This window comes from Garra rufa, chromosome 3 (genome assembly GCF_049309525.1).
Source record: "Garra rufa chromosome 3, GarRuf1.0, whole genome shotgun sequence".
In the NCBI taxonomy this organism is placed as follows: Eukaryota; Metazoa; Chordata; class Actinopteri; order Cypriniformes; family Cyprinidae; genus Garra; species Garra rufa.
In genome coordinates, this window is record NC_133363.1 from 39,849,746 (window position 1) to 39,870,712 (window position 20,967).

At 37.5% G+C, this 20,967-nt stretch overlaps 2 protein-coding genes across 2 annotated transcripts in view; both read right to left on the minus strand.

The window, feature by feature from the left end:
- The window catches only part of slc9a5 (solute carrier family 9 member A5), a 39,132-nt gene extending 27,681 nt beyond the window's left edge, over positions 1–11,451 (minus strand). Inside the window, exon 1 of the mRNA XM_073836083.1 lies at positions 11,039–11,451. Coding sequence (XP_073692184.1) covers positions 11,039–11,375 — 337 coding nt within the window. The 5' untranslated portion in view covers positions 11,376–11,451. The remainder of the gene's footprint in view (positions 1–11,038) is intronic.
- A 424-nt stretch (positions 11,452–11,875) lies between these two features.
- fhod1 (formin homology 2 domain containing 1) overlaps positions 11,876–20,967 on the minus strand; it is a 62,463-nt gene continuing 53,371 nt past the window's right edge. The window contains exons 19-28 of the mRNA XM_073836614.1: positions 20,913–20,966; positions 19,101–19,220; positions 18,318–18,479; positions 17,530–17,720; positions 17,196–17,388; positions 16,501–16,669; positions 16,047–16,109; positions 15,078–15,176; positions 14,562–14,735; positions 11,876–13,265 (exon numbers count right to left, since the gene is read on the minus strand). Coding sequence (XP_073692715.1) covers positions 13,186–13,265; positions 14,562–14,735; positions 15,078–15,176; positions 16,047–16,109; positions 16,501–16,669; positions 17,196–17,388; positions 17,530–17,720; positions 18,318–18,479; positions 19,101–19,220; positions 20,913–20,966 — 1,305 coding nt within the window. The 3' untranslated portion in view covers positions 11,876–13,185. The remainder of the gene's footprint in view (positions 13,266–14,561; positions 14,736–15,077; positions 15,177–16,046; positions 16,110–16,500; positions 16,670–17,195; positions 17,389–17,529; positions 17,721–18,317; positions 18,480–19,100; positions 19,221–20,912; position 20,967) is intronic.

Sequence of the window (20,967 nt, forward strand, 5' to 3'; positions counted from 1 at the left end):
TATTTCAAAGACCTGAAATGGCTGCCCTCAGTGAGCTACTGGCACTACCTGTTGATTTTTACCACAACACAACTCGGAAAATAAAATATAGATATGATGCCATATTGTGCTAGCCTGGCAAGCCAGACCCACATAAATGTAGGGTCTGGGCACTCTCCATAGACAGGGCTCAACCTGAGGGGTGGGATAAACGGTTGTCTTTCAAACTCCTCTCCACGCAATAGGATAGCGCTACAACCAATCAGAGACTTAGTCTGTCAGGTGACGTAGTCAGAGCGACGGAGATTTTTAACGAAAATCAGTGCACTGTGCAGTCTGTCAGCCAAATAATAGACATAGATGGGCACTAAACCTTTAAAAGTAAACAAAAACATGCACAGACAAATCCAAATTACACCCTGCTCTGATGTAGTATACGCAAACACCGGAAGGGGAAATCGGTGAAAAAGTCCAGGATGAGTTTGCGTAAGCAAACGTAATCTTTTAGCTTTAAATGGGTTTGAACAACCAGGATAAGCGCAAGTAATTACCATTTTGAATAGCCGCTATATCCACAATCTCTGTGCACTGTGTGAACAATGAGTGTCGTATACACGCCACAGATCGCTTCCGGTGTTTGCGTATTCTACACCACAGCGCGTTCACATGTAACGAGCTCCTGCTCAGGACAGATGGACGTGGCTGTGTATCCAAAGTAAAAAATTATATAAATACTGTTCAGTTTTCCACGCGTAATTCACAGAACCAGGAATTCATGTCTGACGGAACTTATGGTCGCAGGTCAGGACTCAGGCGTCATCATGTTAAGCCCGCCCACCGACTCGTGATTGGCCCGGTACATCTTGGATTTTTCGGAATTTTAAGTGAATTGAGAGTAACTAGACTGACCTTGGAAGCAAATGTAATTTGCTGCCGCTAGGGGCGCGTCTAGATTCTAGGCTAATATTGTGCAGCTTTTGGTTGTAATTTTCAGTCGAAAGGCAACAAGAGAATTGATGCGAATCTTCACTGCTTTCCTAGCAATAAGAAGAGGAGAAAAGAATGGGAAAATGCCTGTGGATGAATAAAACTTCCTAAAGACCAGCGTCTTTGTTCTCTCCACTTTAGCACTGATGCCTTAAAGGCTTTTAGTAGACCACAGCTACTGAAAGAGCTTACAAACGACAGAGACAAGAAACTCTAGATGCCATCCTGGCAGGATGTAAACATGCCGATGCCTGTCATGACGCCGCAGCCACTAAAGGAGTTTCTCAGCATGATTTCACTCAATACCTGGGGCCATTTAGACTCCTTGTGGGGAAAAAAACTATGCTACAGCATTTAGTTTAAGCCTACGCTTATATCCATCGCCATTGATTCGATATTTTAAATAACATAAGTCTTTAATGGGTTTTCTACAACATATTTCAGTATAAGATATAATTAACATTATATTTGGCTAGACAAGACAAGCATTTGAGGTTAAAAAAATATATAAATTGTAAAAAAATTTTTAGAAAATAACTGATCATTTTACTAGATAAGACCCTACTTCCTCGGCTGGGATCGTTTAGAGCCCTTTGAAGCTGCATTTTGGAAGTTACCACCATAGAAGCCCACTATATGTAGAGAAATCCTGAAATGTTTTCCTCAAAAAAATAATTTCTTTACGAATGAAGAAAGAAAGACATGAACATCTTGGATGACAAGGGGGTGAGTAAATTATCTGTACATTTTTGTTCTGGAAGTAAACATCTACTTCATTACCAAGGGTTCCCTTTCACTTAGCAGGACCAAAGAGTTTATTGCAGCAAGATGCACTCATGTCAATTTTATAAACATTGTACCACCCAAATGCACAAAAATGAAAACAAACCAAACAGCATGCAAATGGCTAAAAGCTTCATGGCCCACAGCAGCCAACAAGCCTAATTTAAAGAGTAGTCTATAAGTTGCAACTGCTGTAATTCCATACCATGGTTTCAGATTAATTGTTACTCAACACCACTCTAACATACAATGCCTCACAATGACAAACTGTGAGTCACTGAGGGACAGTAAGTGTGTGAGTATGCTGTCACAAAACATCAATCTCATACTGCAGCTTTAAGAAAAGAGTATTCTGTACACAAACGAAAAAAAAAACGGCCAAAAACTGAACAAGGTGACTGCATACTTAACCAGTAAAATGCATGACCTTACACCGTGGAGCAGCTGCAAGAATTCTTCACAATATTTCTACTGGGAAATTCAGTATGACCAGTTTCCATTTGCAAGTCAGACATATCAAATGACCATACAACTGATTATCAGAAGGGAAACAACCACACCGCAATAACTCAGGTTCCTGGTTCCTCCTCATCATCACGATTCACAAATTAGGAGTTGACTGGATCAGGACCATGAGGTACAGGGCAATACTTTACATCAGGGGTTTTCAACTCTGGCCCTCGAGGTCCACTTTCCTGCAGAGTTTAGCTCCAACCTTGATCAAACTCACCTGCCTGTAACTTTCTAGTTATCCTGAAGGCCTTGATTAGCTTGTTCAGCTGTGTTTGATTAGGGTTGAAGCTAAACTCTGCAGGAAAGTGGACCTTGAGGGCCAGAGTTGTGAAACCCAGCTTTACATAAACCACAAGTAGTGTTCATGGACAAAAGGGAATTTAATAGATGGTTTGTCAATATAAAGAATGAGGATATTTTACTGAATGACAAAAAAATGAGCAAGGCACACAGTGACCTCTATTTGAACAAGTAGTCCTCAAGAAAAGCCAGTGTGTAAAATCACAACATGTTACAGCATAATGAGAGATTCTAATGGCACTAATTATTAATGTTTCCACAATGATTTTGTGGAGGAGGGAAAACACAGTGCACACCTCTGCCAAGAAACATAACAATCACCGCTCGCTATGAGTCATTCACACGAGGACAGAAAAACACTGACGTACAACCAAAAAAAGCATGCTAGACATCTGCACAAACACATGCATGTGTGCGCAAACACTAAATAACACAAAATATCCTGATACATATGCCTAGATATAGACATAAACAAATATGCTTTAATGAGAGCGCTACAGAGTCAATCCATTCATAGTTACACCTGTGTGCTTATTATTTGAATAGAAAAGACCTTCTATGTTTGAATATGATGCTTGCGATTGCTCAACCATTTCTATCACAAGATCACCTGCTTTTAAAGTATTACTTCTCATAAGCTTTTAATAATCAGTCCACATATAATTACAGCCATAATGAAAGAATATTAAATCCAATTAAACCGACGCCCTTCATTTTCAGGGCCAGGCAGAGAGAGAACTTTTGCACAGCTAATTAAGATTATGGAGTAGAGTTCCGTCCCACTGCGATTGTCTTTATTAACACTAGAACAGGTCTATCATTAAATTACAGTGTGTGCGTACAATGGGATGGTGCTTTTGTATCAAACCCATGACTCAAACTCAACAACTGTGAGTATGAATGTTTGAGAAGAGAGTGTTCTGAATGTAGTACTCTCATAAATGAGAGTGTGAAAGTAACAGGGCAGATCATAATCAACTACATGAATTTCATTGTTTTTTTATCTGTAGGTGATCTAAAAGGCAGACAGCTGAGGTAAATGTAAGGGGTTTTTACATATTAACAATGTCATTCAGTACTAATATGTATCATAAAAGTTATCAAACGTGACGGTAAACAAAGACGTTACAAAAGATTTCTGTTTCAAATAAATGCTGTTATTTTGAACTTTTATCAAAGAATTATAATGATTAGATTAGATTAGATTAGATTAGATTCAACTTCATTGTCATTACACATGTACAAGTACAAGGCAACGAAATGCAGTTAGGTCTAACCAGGAGTGCAATAAGCAGCAAGTGCAGGATATAGGTATAATTTATAAGTTATAAGTGCACTTATAGATATGTACAGGGAGAGGATATGGATAATATTTACAGATGAAGTACTGTGAGCATAATTTACAGATGATAATTAACTACAATTAGAATGTACAAATAGATGAACATAATATACAGGTTGCTATTAACTATAATGTAAATTGCAGGTAGATATGAACATAATATACAGGTTGCTGTTTACTGAAGCAGGAATTTACAAATAGACATGTATAGATTTATCACAGATTTACAATATGTATATGTGCAATGGAAATGTGCATTTACAAATGGGTATGTACAGTGTAGTGCAAAGAATATTAAATAGTGCAATGGTAGTGGGGAGAGTGTGGGGTGGGTGAGAGGGGCGGGTGTCAGTGGGGGGCAGAGTTCAATAAGGAGACAGCTCTGGGAAAGAAGCTGTTCCTCAGTCTGCTGGTTCTAGTCCTGTGGCATCTGAAGCGCCTGCCGGAAGGCAGGAGAGAAAACAGTTTGTGGGCGGGGTGAGAGGAATCCTTAAGAATACTGCGTGCTCGACGCAGACAGTGTTTCTTATGAATGTCCTCAATGGTTGGTAGTGGACTCCCTATGATGCATTGGGCAGTTTTCACCACCCGCTGCAGTGCCTTACGCTCCGCAACAGAGCAGCTTCCGTACCAGACTGTGACACAGTTTGTAAGGATGCTTTCTATCGTGCAGCGATAGAAGTTCACCAGGATAGCTGAGGACAGCTGGTTCTTCTTGAGTGTTCTCAAGAAGAACAGGCGCTGGTGAGCCTTCTTGACCAGGCTGGAGGTGTTGGTGGTCCAGGATAGATCCTCCGAAATGTGGGTCCCCAGGAACTTGAAGGAAGAAACAGGCTCAACAGCCATCCCATTGACGTGGATGGGTTCGTGTGAACCTCTTCTTCCCTTCCTGAAGTCCACAATGAGCTCCTTGGTTTTGGTGGTATTAAGGAGCAGATTATTGTCTGTGCACCACGTGGCCAGGTGCTGAATCTCCTCCCTGTAGGCAGTCTCATCGTTGTTACTGATGAGACCGATCACTGTAGTGTCGTCTGCGAACTTGATGATGGAGTTAGATCCATACACAGACCTGCAGTCGTGGGTGAAGAGGGAGTAGAGGAAGGGGCTCAGCACACAGCCCTGTGGCACACCAGTGTTGAGTGTGACAGTAGTGGAGCAGATGTGACCTGATCTAACATGCTGAGGTCTGTCAGTCAGAAAATCCATAATCCAGTTACACAGTGAGGTGTTAACGTCCAGGTCTCTAAGTTTGGTGATTAACTTAGATGGTCTGACAGTGTTGAATGCTGAGCTGAAATCAACAAACAGCATTCGTGCATAAGTGTTTGTATTGTCCAGGTGTGTGAGTACAGAGTGCAGTGCTATGGAGACTGCATCATCTGTGCTCCTATTGCCACGGCAGGCAAACTGGTGTGGGTCCAGTGTAATGGTTTCCACAACAAAAATATTATGGGGTTAGTTCACCAAAAAATGAAAATTAGCTCATTATTTACTCACCCCCCAGGCATCCTAGGTGTATATGACTTTCTTCTTTCAGATTAATGCAATCAGAGTTATATTAAAAATGATCCTGGCACTTCCAAGCTTTATAATGGCATGGGCGGGTGTTTCTCTTCATTAGTCCAAAACTAATAAGTCCAATAAAGTGCATCCATCCATAATAAAAAGTGACTCACACGGCCCCGGGGGGTGAATAAAGGACTCCTGTAGCGAATCAATGTCTTCGTTTAAGAAAAATATCTAAAATATTTAAAATGTATTAATCACTTTAGCCTAGCTTGCACCAATTGGTCGTACACGGAAGCCATTCCGGGTGGATGACATAGGACATCGGCATTGTGCATGCGCTGGTGAGTCTTGCATAAACCAACGTTTATTTACAGGAGCAAAGAAAGCAAAGTTTCCTTACATTAGCAAAGGAAAACCAGTCTCCTCTTGGCTTATATCGGAATCCTCCGATATTTTTCTTTACAAATCCTCGTTTTCTACTTATAATTTGTGACCGTTGTTTTGGTTTGGTCTCTCCATGCTGCATTCTGAGCAGCGCATGTGCAACACCGACGTCCTACGTCATCCGCCCAGAGCGGCTTTCATGTACAAGCATGTGGCGCAAGCTAGATTAATTTTCTTACAGAAACGCATCGATACGCTACAGGATTTTTACACCAGACATATAAAACAGTTTAAAATATAGTTTATCGGTCTACTTATAAAAGTAGGTATCAGCATTGGCTCTAAAAAACACATATATTTAAAAAATAAATAAAAAGTTATCTAAATGTTAATACAATGCAGTATTGGTGAGCATAAGAGACTTTAAAGGGGTAATCGAATGCCCATTTTCCACAAGTTCACATGATTCTTTAGGGTCTTAATGAAAAGTCTGTAATATACTTTGGTTAAAAATTCTCAATAGTGGTGTAAAAAACCACCCTTTTACCTTGTCAAAATCAGCTCTGCAAAAACTCAACTAATTTTAAGACATGGCCCCTTTAAATGCAAACGAGCTCTGCTTGCCCCGCCCCTCTCTGGAATTATGAGACGTAATGTTTACTTTAGCCACGTTTAGCGTCGAAACTTGCCAACAAGCACATTATTAAGAAAGGCCATTCACAAAGATGCATAAAAAAACCTTTATACTCACTTCTGCTGTGGGTGAAGCTGTATCAGGAACGATTCGCACGAACATAGAGGAATATGTCAATCGGGATTGGCGCTTTCCTTTTAAAAATGAAAGAAACATTTTCCTCTGCGTCTTCAGTAAATGACGACTGCTGTGTTCATTATTACATCCAACAACAGAACACCTCAATTGCACAATCGGAGACATTCTTGTCTGCACCTGAGTTGATACAATGGCAATCGTATTCCGATTGTTTCAGCTCGGTGAGGACGGGTCTAAGGTAAGACGCTAATGTCAATCAACTGTGTGCCGTCACACCTACAAGAAGCTGAGAATGAGCTGTTTTTAAAAAGGGGATATTACTTTTAAAGATTAAAAAAATACCACTGGGTGGATTTTTATCATTGTAAGGTGGTTGTGTACAAAAACTGCCAACACATATTAATGTTCAAACAACATGTAAAAGTTAGTTTTGCATCCGATGACCCCTTTAAAAAAATAATGCAGATCCCAAACTTTTGAGTTGGGCCCCCATAAATGACACTTGCCAATGTCAGGGGTAATAAGGCCCCTAATCTGTGTGACAAAAGTGTGTCTAATTATAGCATAGTTGCCTCAATAATGCACTGCTGCAATGTTATGGTAGTACTATAAAGCCACAATATATTAAAGAAGACCTATAATGCCTCTTTTTACAATATGTAATATAAGTCTCAGATGTTCCAGAATGTGTCTGTGAAGTTTCAGCTAAAAATACCACACAGATCATTTATTATATAATTTTGAAAATGTCTATTTTTAGTGGAAGCAGAAACACGCTGTTTTGGTGCACTTTTCCAGAATAGGGCTGTGCCTTTACAGCTCGTATATCAGATACTCTGCTAAAAAACATCTGTTTAGTTTTGATTATCACAGCTATTGATAATCCATATTAGTTTAAACTTCTGACGTAGGGTTTTCTGAGCGCACACATCCAAAGCTTGTGCCCAGAAAGCGGCTTCCACACAGCATGTGAGTACTAAACAAAGTTGCTTTTCATGTCTTATTACGCTTAAACTGTCAAATACACAAAAGATTATGTTAAAAAATACAAAGGAGTTACAAAAACAGTTGACTACGTCTGTGAAGGTAAACAGCTGGGAAAGAAATTGCATGTTTATATTAGATCTGTGTGGCAGCAACGTAATATACAGTAAATAAATCAATAAAGAAATGCAGGTTAATGGGCAGTAATTTTATAATAAGATCCCCTTCCTACATCACAGAGGGAGCGAAATCTGAACGGCTCATTTTTTCATATACTTGCAGAAAAAGGCTTAACCGAAATAAAGTTACCGGGTTGTCCTTTTTCACGTTTTCCAGGTTGGTAGATACACCAGGAACCTGATTATAGCACTTAAACATGGAAAAAGTCTGATTTTCATAATATGTCCCCTTTAGGGATAGCATTTTTACTTCTGTGTCGTCGTCACCTATGTAGGTGACAGGCTGTACTGTTTTACACCTGTTCAGGCTGTGTGTACTCAGCACTTGAAGTCAGCTGAACACTGTGCGCAGGTGCTTCTTAGTGCTACTTTCTCCAGATGCAAGACAAATATTCAGAGTGAATTTTGATGGTGTTACCGTGGCAATTGAATCATGGAGAAACAGATGATTGAGCTACCAGAACTAAATGATCTGATATAACCGCATGTCTTAGCCAAAAATACAAGCTGGAGGGACGCCTGAGCAACACCCACACATGCAAAAACAGGAGGCAGTGCGCTTTGTGTATGTACTGTACATGTGTGTATTTTCATGAATAAACTACATCACTAAACACACAGCAGGTTTTTCTGTTAACCATTTTGTTCTCAAATCCTAAATTCTACATTCATGCTTCATTCATTTATCTGTAAATTGACTGCTGTTAATGTGTTGCTTGTGTTCTGAAGATATTTTTAAGATTTGTACTACTAATAATAATCAGTAATGTACTGCAATTGCACTGTTTATTGTAAGCTCTCACTTTACTACTTACTACAGTTCAACTAATCACCTAAATCATTTTTATGTCAGATCTTTTCAATGAATTGGTTGAACCGCCAGTTAGACAATAAAAGATAAACAAATAGCAGATCTGTTACAAATTAAAAGTACTGGAAATAACTTAAGATGTGAAAATTTTATTCACACATATGCAACACAGTGCTGGTGTTTGCAACGGTGTTTTAGTGGCACGTCATAAAAATCCAAGATTAAGAAATTAAAGTTTTAACTCTAAACTTTATTCTCATAATTTTGACTTTATTCTCAAAATATTTAGACTTTATTCTTATATTGTTACTACTTTATTCTCATAATTTTGACTTTTTCTCAAAATATTTAAACTTTATCTTCAAAATTTTGACTTTTTCCTCAAAATATTTAAACTTTATTCTCATAATTATGACTTTATTTGGGTAATTTGTACTTTATTCTTGTATTGCTTTGACTTTATTCTTGTAATTTTGACTTTTTTTCTTTAAATATTTTGACTATTCTTGTATTGCTATGTGACTTTATTATCGTAATTTTGACTTTTTTCTCAATATATTTCGCCTTTATTCTAGTACTTGCAAATTTATTCTTAAAATATTTAGACTTTATTCTCATAATTTTGACTTTATTCCCAAAATATTTCAACTTCACCCTGGTACTTTTGACTTTATTCTCAAAATATTTATTCTGGCAAATTCGACTTTATACTCGTAATTTTGACTTTATTCTCAAAATATTTATTCTGGCAATTTCGACTTTATTATTGTATTGCTATTGTATTGCGACTTTTTTCTTGTAATTTTGGCTTTTTTTCTCAAAATATTTCGAGTTTATTCTTATAATTTTGACTTTATTCTTAAAATATTTCAAGTTCATCCTAGTAATTTCAACTTTTCTCTCAAACTATTTTGACTTTATTCTCAAAATATTTTGACTTTATTCTCAAAATATTTTGACTTTATTCTCAAAATATTTTGACTTTATTCTCGTAATTTTGAATTTATTCTTGTATTGCTACGCCTTTTTTTTACGTGGCACTAAAATACTGTCATTTTAAAGGTTTTAAAGGGATAGTTCATCCAAAAATGTTGTCTTCATTTACTCACCCCCAAGATATTCAACACCTGTATGAGTTTCTTTCTTCTGTTGAACACAAAATATATCAATTCTAAATGTATCCAGCTTTTCCTTAACGAGGAAGTTTCATCCTCCTCATAATAGAAAGATGCTTTACATTTCCGGTCTCTGGTATTGCTAGTCAAATTAACGCACAGCTTAACCCTACACACATATTTATATTTAAAAAGATTCATTTTAATTAATTCAATCTTTTTACCCCGTTTTAACATGGATTTCTATGGAGACCAGAACACCAGAGCTCTAAAACAGAAGTTAGAATCCATCATAGGGGCGCTCACCGGTTACTCAGGAAAAAGATAGAAAGAGGAATTTAAAAAAAAAAAAAAACATTATTTAAAATATGTGTTCAACACATTTGTGTTCAACAGAAGCGAAAATATCACACAGGTTTCAAAAAACATGAGGGTGAGTAAATGACAGCATTTTCATTTTTTGTATCCCTCAAATGAACTAATTGTATTAAAACATTTAAAAACCATTTTAGCCAAGTGACAAATTAATTTTAGTACTATAAATGCAAATTATAGTTAGCTTCTAAATGAGGCTCTAGTTTGTTGCATGGCTGCAAAGTCTGCAACAAACTAAAAAGCAATAAATAGCTACGTGGCTACGTTTTACAACAATATGCCACGCCAGAAACCGTATAATGTAGTCATGAGGTACAAAAAGAACAGAATCGCTTTTAAAACTAATTTCTTCGTAACAAACAGTTCGAAAGAACCGATTCGCGCACAAGAATCGAACTTCTAATCACCACCAGAACACAGCGTGTGACGGAGAGATGATGGAAAGATGATGAGTCATAGCCAATCAGAGAGCACCGTTACCGTCCGCGGAGACTCGCGCTTTTTGGAAAGGTGCCGGGTCGGCGGGAACACGGTGAGCTCACATATATCTCACGGGGTGTTACAGCGCTGATTTCCAATAACAAAGAAGAATGAAGAAAATTACAGGTACAAAGAGAAACCCATCACTAACTGCAAATGACTATAACAGTACAGTACTGTCTCTTTAACGCAGTTTCTTTATCTCCTGCGCAGCTAAAAGCCCTTTTTTTATTATTGTATCAAAATGTCCCTGAGGAAATGTATAGGCTTTATTGCCATGGCAACCACCAGCGTCTGCCAGTGGAAAGGAAACGCAGGTGGCGTTCGCGTTTTACAGCCATCTGCCGAACACACAGCACCGCAGCAGTCTCGTTCAATAAAACGCACTACACACATTCACGTCGTCAAGACAGCCAACTTTTCACACTTTGCTCTTAACGACAGTCCAACGGAAAAACTCGGTAGCGTCAATATACCACAGCTCGTTTTGTACGCGAAAACTTGCATTATGATTAAAGAACTTACGTATTTTCGCCACACTGGCCACCAGAAGCCAGCTGGCTATAATATAAGGTGTCTGCACGTAGCTCCATTCCCACTGCACTATCTTGTAACCTCCTCCGTGGTGGTGAGACGACTCTCCGTCCTCCGTGCTCGGCGCCACCGGCTCCTCCGCAGACCGGGCAAGCGCAATACCGGGATGCCCGTACTCTTCTGGAACATAGCGAGAGGCGACGGGGGATGTGGCGGCAGGTGCCGCGCTTCCCCCCAGCTCTGGCTGGAGCGATGCTCCTGTCACGTAAAGGTCAGTCGTTGCATCACTAGCCACCGTTATGAACAGGAGCAAACTCAAGCCCCGCATCTTTCCGGCGTGTTTAACGGCGTGTCATCTTCATTTCATTTATACACTCCTGTTGCGATGGCAAGCCCTCCGCGGGACGCCCCGTTACCGGTTTACAACATCAATACACACTCCACTCGCCGGTAACTCGCGAAGGTGCAGCTGGCGTATAGGGACACGTGATTCGCTCGTGCACGAGGAGGTTCTTATTAAAGAGCCGTCACTCACCATCCTCATCAAAACAGTCACAGTGCGTTTAAAACAAGCGTTATTAGCCTGTGTGCCACAAAAAAGTAACGTTATATTATTAAGAAACACATTCGGTTTTATAACAGAATAATTAACAAGTCGATTTAACCATTTACGCAGTAAATAAAATAGCACTAAATTATAAAAGTAGCTGTCAAATTAATAAAAATACACATGCGCCCCCAGGAGGACAAAACAATAAAGCATTTCTGACATCTGCCCTTGATTGTTTGACTGTCAATCAGCAAATAAATAAAACAGGGAACAAAAAGTCTAATAAAACATTTAATTTATTTTTAAACAAAGCTCTTTGGATTCAAGGCCAGCATGTCAATGCAAAACAATTCTGAATCAGAATATAATGTCTAACATTTGAAGCACTGTACTCTTTGCAAACAAACTTTCTTTGTGCAGGTGTCAAGAGTGGTGATGGGGACGTACAGCACTAGTGATACATTCAGAGTGAAGAACACATGCGCTCATGCAGACAGGTAATGAGGTCAAACATAAAACAACAGAGTGATTCATAGTGACTCTAAATTCCTACAGCATAACCCCCTGTGCAAAAAAGCAATAAAATATGTGCTTGTAACAGATGGCTACAGAAATATTGTGCCTTTAATGCAACACTTCTTTTCAGACAAAAAAAACTATGAGTGGTCTATGCACATATTTTATAACACCATAACAATGGTATAACGAAAAAGGTTAAACTTGAACTCGTCAAAAACTGCACAATAATAAATATCAGGACAGAAGTGTGATACAGCAGAATACAGGACTGTTGTAGCATCCACAAACCTATCAAGAGAGCTCTGTGATTAATACAAGAAAAACAAACATGGACCTAGTTTATGTCCTCTCTAATCAAGATCTCCTTGGTAGTTGGGATATTCAGATGAACACCACCCAGGTGCACATGGGTCAGCTTTCCAGACACAAATTAAACCCTGTGTCCAAGACTAAAGAGTTTTCAATGGTCAATCATTACTGACAGTGCCGTTTACGCCAGGGTTCGGCTTCATTGATGGGCACAGGAAACCAGTGTGTTTGAGTTACCCTATTGCACTGATCTCAATCACTGGCTTCCTAACCTTGAGCTAAGCCATTCTAACAGAAATGGCCACAATATAAAAGGTTTGTCTTTAAAATGAAATATTAACTTAAGATCTCTTTGATAAATTGTGCTGCAATCTAAGGCTCTATACAAAATAATATGTGCATCCGGTCAATCTATATAGCATTTTATGTCTCACACGCATCTATTCGCCATCAGTAAACATGGGCTGGTATTTAATACTATGCCTTTTGAAGTTTGTACCAATCAAATCATGATATGTCTAATGGATATCATGCACACACTTCAGGTATTTATACAGTATAGTAATGCAGCTGTTTGTATTTCAACCGGAAGTACATGATTCATCCACTGGATTGTTCAGATTGGCAGACAAATTTAGTTGCAGGTATCCAACAAAATGTCTTCAGCGAAGATTTCTTCATCACAGTTCTTCTTGTCATTAACGCAGCTCTCCTTATGGCCTCCCTGCTACAGTTTCTCCCCACATGAGAGCTACCAGCTTCAGACCTTCCCGTTATTACTGCCGAGGCCAAGGGCCTGCACCACATCCACACTCAGCCCACTCTTCAGAGTCCTCCGCACTGCAACACAAACAGTTATAAGTTATACTGTAATATAAAACATGCAACTCAGTGTCAATCTGAATTATGCATGAACTATTTGACCAAAATGATCTGGAACGGTAAAAGTAAAGCTTTTCTGTAGCTCAAACAGTAGAGCAAGGCGCTAGCAACACCAAGGTCATGAGTTTGATTCCAAAGAGCTGATACATGTCTACCTTGAATGCATTGTGAGTCACTTTTAATAAAAGCATCTGCCAAATGCATGAATGTAAATGTAAATAAATGTAAAAGCTACTGACAAATTAGCAAATATGTGGTGAAATTGTCAATAATGTAGAGATAGAGGTGTTGTAAAGTACCTCTTACACAAAGTCATTTCCAAACTAAGTATATTTCTGTTGGTCAGAATTTTTTCTGAACTCTTCCCTAAATGTTTCTGAGCTCTACAGGCAGTTTCTTTGACATCAGGGCTTGGTTTTTGCATTAGACCTTTTATTAAGATGTGTGCCTTTCCAAATTACGACCATTCAAAGCAATTTGCCATAGGTTAGGTAATGTCCACAAGCAATATGAATGCTCCTGAGCTAAATTTCAAGTGTCCCAGATAAGGGTATGAAAGGGTACTTATGCAATGAAATCATTTAGGTTTTTTATTTGTTATAAATTTACAAAGATGTTAAAAACCTGTTTTTGCTTTGCCATTATGGTGAATGGAGTGTAGATTGATGTGGGGAAAAAGTAATAAGTAAAGCAAAGCAGTTTAACCTAAGGCAGCAACACAAAATATGAAAAAAAATTTAGTGGTATGAATACTTTTGCAAAGCACTGTATTCCTATAAAAGTGACTAGATTTCACCCATGAAAATTTGCCTAACATTGGTTAATAGACAGCTTCAGCATATTACCAGTCGACCTAAAAAGTCTCAGCTGCAGAGAATATTTTTGAGGTTTGGAGGGAGGTTTGTGTGCTTTCAGTTTCCATTTTTAAAAGTACAGTTGCAAGAATGCCCTACAAAAGGCTCTTTGTGGTGTTTGATTTCTGAGATGTCTGGCAGTTAAATCCGGCACAAGCAGAAGTAAAGAGGTGGCATGATATGGATCTGACAGGGAGATTTAGGGGCTTTTGAAAGCTAAGCAATGGTTGAAGCCAGATTACATTGTGTTTTGGACACACATAGTGTTGAATGCAAACAGTGACTAAATCCTTAATCTCATCCCCCAGGTTTGGGGCTAAAACAACCTTCAGAACTGGTTATGAAGTTCAGTGGTCAAAAAAATAAATAAAAAATGCATTGACACTCAAAATGTACTCACATGACTTTCTGTTAAGTCGTGAGCGTTTCCGTGTTTTTGGACTAGACGGCCTCTCTGTGGGGTTCTGGGTGACTGACTTAACCAGACGATCCATGATCTCATCCGTGGCATCGTCCTGTGAGCTGGCGCTGTCCTCTTTGGCTACAGACGTGTTTGTGCTAACCTTGCCTAAACCTGTGTAGAAATTACAGTAGATCAATCACTGCTTTGCCTAATTGCTTTAGAAACCAGTCCAAGACCTTTCAAAGGAAGCGTTAAAATGAATGAGGCAGGTATTACTTTTTGGCAAGCTTGAGAAAATCAGTAATTCGTAAAACGTTCACAGATATTCAGGCAAATACAAAATTAAGTGCAAAGTTAGAATCAATGGCTTATTCATCCAGGTTTTTTCCATGTCTGTCTTTACAGTTAGCCCTCAAAAATCACCCCAAAGGATATGATTAATTCACTACTTTGCTCATAATAAATCCGTTAGTTGAGCAAACCCACTCCATGCAGTCTGTGCAGTAGCTCTACCTTCATCATCATTATCATTATCATCATCATCATCATCATCCTGTGCTGACTGGCTCTCTACTGGTGAAGTAGGAGCGCTGTCAGAGTCAAAAGGCCCCTCTGCGAGATCAAATGACTCAATCTTAATGCTTTCATTAATTATACACTTTTATCATCTACAGCTGAAGTCAAAAGTTTACATACCCCTTGCAGAGTCTGCAAAATATTATTTTACCAAAATTAGAGTGATCATACAAAATGCATGTTATTTTTTTTATTTAGTACTGAGCTGAATAAGATATTTCAGATAAAAGATGTTTACATATAGTCCACAAGAGAAAAATAAGTTGAATTTATTAAAATTACCCTGTTCAAAAGTTTACATACACTTGATTCTTAATACTGTGTTATCTGAATAATCAGCAGCTTGTTTTTTTTTTTTTGTGATAGTTGTTCATGACTCCCTTGTTTGTCCTGAACAGTTAAACTGCCTGCGGTTCTTCAGAAAAATCCTTCAGATTCCACAAATTCTTTTTTTTTTTTTTTTTTACATTTTTGTGTATTTTAACCCTTTTCAACAATGACTGTATGGTTTTGAGATCCATGTTTTCACACTGTGGACAAATAAGGGACTTATATGCAACTATTACAGAAGGTTCAAACGCAGACGATACACACAGAAGATACTTGGCTCTTAATGCATTGTGTTTCCTTCTGAAGCATAAGTGAGCGTTTAAACTTTTGAACGGGGGCATTTTTTACAATTATTTTCTCTTGTGGACTATATGTAAACATATTTTATGTGGAGTATCTTATTCAGGTCAGTACTAAATAAAAAATAACATGCACTTTGTATGATTCCACTTATTTTGGTAAAATAATTAACATTTTGCAGATTCTGCAAGATGTATGTAAACTTTTGACTTCAACTGTATTAAAAGCTGCACAATTGCTTTATCTTTGCACACATCCATGCTTCAAATGCTCTACCTTCATCACTCAACAGAAGCGTTGGTGAAATTGGAGAGGTGTCACCAGCACTGGTAAGAATCTCTATAAAATATCCCCAAAGTGGCAAAAGTAAAATGTAAATATGTAATAATAACAATGACAATCATCATTATCTTTAATAAGAATTTAAAGAGGCAAATTAAAAAAGACAAATTTAGGACAACAAGCTACATCTGTGTTGGGTAACTAAACTTTCTGATGATTGAAACTGGAGTCCTTAGTTCTGCTTGTGGAGATCTACCTTCCTGCAGATGTTACTTCTGTGACTGTAATTTAACATATTTGGATCAACTAATGAATGTTTCTAAACCAGGTGTGTTAGAAAAGGGATGGGACTAAATTCCACAGGAAGGTTGGGCTCAAGAAAAAGCTAACACTGGTCTAAACGGCTAACTCTTATATAACCTGGATTTGCAGTGTTTTATCATCTTACTTCGAACAGCACGGCTCCTGCGCAGTTTGTTGTTGTCGTTGTTAGTGATGAGCAGGTTTTTCATGTTCTCATGCTCCTCTTGGGCTGGCTCTGATTCTACTGTTGAAGAAACCGGGGATGGGCTGACCTCCAGAGACAGCTGTGGAACAGCTCCAGAAAACTTCTCTGTCTGTGAGAGAAAAAAGATGGTATAATTGGTCATTTGGTAATTTGTTTTTTCCTCAGTCTACTAAATTGACAACTGAGGGTGATACAGTGGGGTTACGGACAGGGCCATGAAATGGTTCATTCCCTTAAATGAACGATCTGAGTTCAATACCAGTTAAGCTCTGTTGACAGCATTGTGACACAATGTCGATCAGGGCTGTTTTGGGAGGACAACTGAGAAAATTGTCCAAGGCTCTGTGATGAAATAGGCTGGCTAAATGCTTTATACTTCATACTGCTGAGTGTTCACAGAGGTGGACCATGGTTTGGTCTGGGTAAATACTTAAATGAGAAATTTGAAAAGAACTCTGATCAAAATTGGAAAACATTTACAGATACCTCTAAGTTATTTGATACCCGAATGATCTCTGAAATTTCTAAAAAAGACTTATGACATTATGCGTGATGGAATAAGATTAGTGGAATAAAATCAGAGGACTTTTTAGTGTAGTCAAAGTATGTTTCAAGTGATTTTTTCTATTCCACACCTCTGTGATTAGCTTGCCCCGGGTCTTGGTGCGCTCCCGGTGGACGGCACGTTTGCGTTTCTGGGTGAGGACTCTCTCTCGTGTAGTGCGGTACTCCAGGGCAAACTCACTGATGATTTTACAGAACTGAGTGACTTTTGTGTCCCGTACAGAGTATGAGGGCTGGCCCAAGTACAGCAAAAAGGAATGAAACCTGCAATGTGAAGGAAGTAGAAGTTAATATACTGTATGCTACAGTTTATCCTAATTAAAAAATTAGACACAGTCATTCATGCTCATCAACTTAATGAAAAACATCCAAATGAAGCTGGTATACAGAGATTTTTTGTGTTACCTATTAATAATGCGTCTGTGCACTACTTTCAGGATGATTATCCTTTCAGTACAGTCCTTCAGAAATTCTGTCATTTTGTTTTTCAAGTTAGGCTTAGTTTCATGTTTGGCCACTACTTTAAGGTTGTCCCAAGATGCTTTGCATTTTCTCTCCAGCTGAATCAGGTTTTCAGACAACTGCTCAAAATCCACCTGTGGTAAAAGGAAGGAGGTAGTGATAAATTATGGAGATAAACAGTGTTATTTGCATAATTACCTTCAAAGGGAGAAACATAACAGAAAAGAAACCCATGTACACAGCAGTTAATTAATTGAAGGGATAGTTGACCCAAAAATGAAAATTCTGTCATTGATTACTCATGTTGTTCCAAACCCGTGAGACCTTTGTTAATCTTCATAATACAAATGAAGATATTTTTAATGAAATCCAAGAGCTTTCTGACCCTCAATATACTGAAAAGTTATCAAAAATATCTTAACTCGTGTTCCAAAATTGGATGAAGGTCTTACGAGTTTGAAACGACATGAGGGTAAGTAATTAATGAGAGAATTTTCATTTTTGGGTGAACCATCTCTTTAATTGCAATGCCAGCCTGTAACAAGATCTGTAAGAAAAAAAACCCAGCTAATATAAAAGCCTTGACAACATTTAAATGAAAAGAGCTAGCACTGAAATGAATAAATGAATAGCAATGAATAAATAATGTTGAACATGGTTATGTCTAAAAGGTAAGACAAACAGAACAAAGAAATCAAAAATGCATATGAAGAAACGTCTGAGTCACCTACTTTAGCAGAGCGCGTGATAGCAGAGATCTCAGAGTACAGATCTGTCGTATCTGGGTAGTTTTCCACCACAAAATTGCAGGTATGATGAAGCAGAGACTGCCTGTGTACTGTGTCCTTCACCTCAGTAACCTTCTCCAAATAACTGAGCTCAAAGCCCTTAGCCTGCCAGAGAGACACGAAATGCCAATTAAAGTGATTATGTGATGTTCAGTGAACTACTACATAGGATTTGTTGGCAACTGGTGGGAAAAAAATATTAAGATAGCTACTCATTAAATTGAGTGGCACAAATGAAAGAACATCATGCTCTGAACAGCTATTAACTGATAAGTTTTTAACATGGCACCGCAACTGGCATCAACCTCTAAAAGTGGTAGTGTTTTATAGACCTCATTAAAACTGATTACATATTTTATAAATGATTCATGGAAGCGAAGTGTTCCCAAATACTATTATGTGAAATGTTCTTTTTATTCTAAGTAAAGCATAAGCCTGAATCAGTTTGATCTGTCTGCCCTGGCTCAAAACGAAAGCCTCCAGTACTTCTGTGAACACGAGTTTGAAGAGTTCAAGAGGTCATGACATAATTCAGCAGAGAAAACGTGCCATGCACATGGTCTTAATCATGTCTTATCTTCCACAAGGCAAAAGCAAAAGATTAAGGCATCAGACCAGATCTACTCTAACTAATCACACATGTCCATCAAGTTTCAGCAACGATGCACCTGCCTTTAATACAGGTGACTCTGCTCCTAGGACACACTGTGGAGGAGATGCACTTACACTGGAGCTATTGAGGAAGTTGCCAATGGCCAGTAGTGTTGCTAGGATACGCTTGAAGGTTTTGTTCTTGGCAAGTTGTTCCATACCCAGTTTCAGGTCAAAAAGAGGCTCTGCAATCTCCTGCAACATACATGTGAGGGACAGAAGAATGAAAGAAAGAGAGAATGAATGTTTGGAAATAAAAAACCTCACTGAACACAAAGTCATTCCCAATCAAGGTCAGCAGAACTCAATTAAAGAAGCCTAAATTACTAAATTCCTACTGCTGGAGTTTAATGCAATACTGAAATAAACCTGAAATTGTGTGGGGTTTTTTTGTCATAATACTGTATTACACTTGCACAAACAGAAATATGATCAAATAAACCAGTGTTTTATAGACGGTTACATTTATTTAATATAATAGGTGCTAACACTGCTTCAACCAATTAATTCAATCCATTAATTGTATATCTTTAAGGATGTCAAGCAATGCAGCCTTAGGTGTATTTGTTTATGAGCATTTTTTACAACTGCTTCAAATGCAGCTCATCCGATAAGACTTTATATTACATTATATTAAACAAATATATACACTGCCATTTAAAATTTTGGTATCAGTAAGATTTTGTTAAAGAATTCTCTTATGCTCATCAAGGCTGCATTTAGTTGTTCAAAAATACAGAAAAAAACTGTAATATTGTGAAATATTATTACAGTTCAAAATAATAATTCTCTATTTTAATATATTTTAAAATAAAATGTATTCCTGTGTTGCAGAACTGAATTGTCATCAGCCATTACTCCAGTCTTCAGTGTCACATGATCCTCCAGAAATCATTCTAATATGCAGATTTATTACTTTTATTATCAATGTTGGAAACAGTTGTGCTGCCTAATATTTTTTTTAAAGGATTCTTTGATTAATAAAAAGTTAAAAAGAACAGCATTTATTTTAAATAGAAATGTTTTTGCTATCACTTTTTCAGTTTAACACATCCTTGGTGAATAAAAGTATTAATTTTAATATTAATCTTAAAAAAAAGAATGAATATAAATTTATTGACCACAAACCTTTAAATGGTAGTTTATATTGTTAAAAAATATATTTTAAATTAATTTTATTTTTAACTTTTTATTTATTAAGGAATCCTTAAACAAAAAAGTATCACAGGTTCCAACAAAATATTAAGCAGGACAACTGTTTTCAACATTGATAATAAATCAGCATGTTAGAATAAATTTCTGGTGGATCATGTGACAGTGAATACTGGAGTAAGGCTGAAAGTTCAGCTTTGCATCACCGGAATAAAATACATTTTTAAATATATTCACATAGAAAAGTTATTTCAAATTGAAATAATAATTGACAATATTACTATTATAATTAATAAATAAATGCAGCCTTGATGAGCATAAGACACTTCTTTAATAAAACATAAAAAAAATGTAATAAATTAATACTTTTACATTAAAATGATCAAGAGTGTGAGTTTTTTTTTTTTTTTTTTTTTTACCTTTCGGTTCATCGAAGAATCATGAAATAAAACATGTCAGTTTCCAAAAAATATTAAGTAATGGCTGCTGAGAATTCAGCTTTGCCATCACAGGTATAAATTACTTTTTAGAGAACAGATACGTTTTTTTTTTATCAGTTATGGAGTATTAAATGCCCACCTCTGCATAATGTAATATAACTTTGACTAGAACCAACATAGTAGTAACTGTTTAGCTGATCAATCCTATTATTATGATAATGCTACTGGGAGAAACAGGTTTTCATTCCAAGTATAAACTTAGTATAAAAAGGATTTATTGTCATAAGGCTCTGACCTTCTCCAGGGTCTCATAATTCAGTTTAAAGGCCCAGAGCTGTAATCTGGCCGTG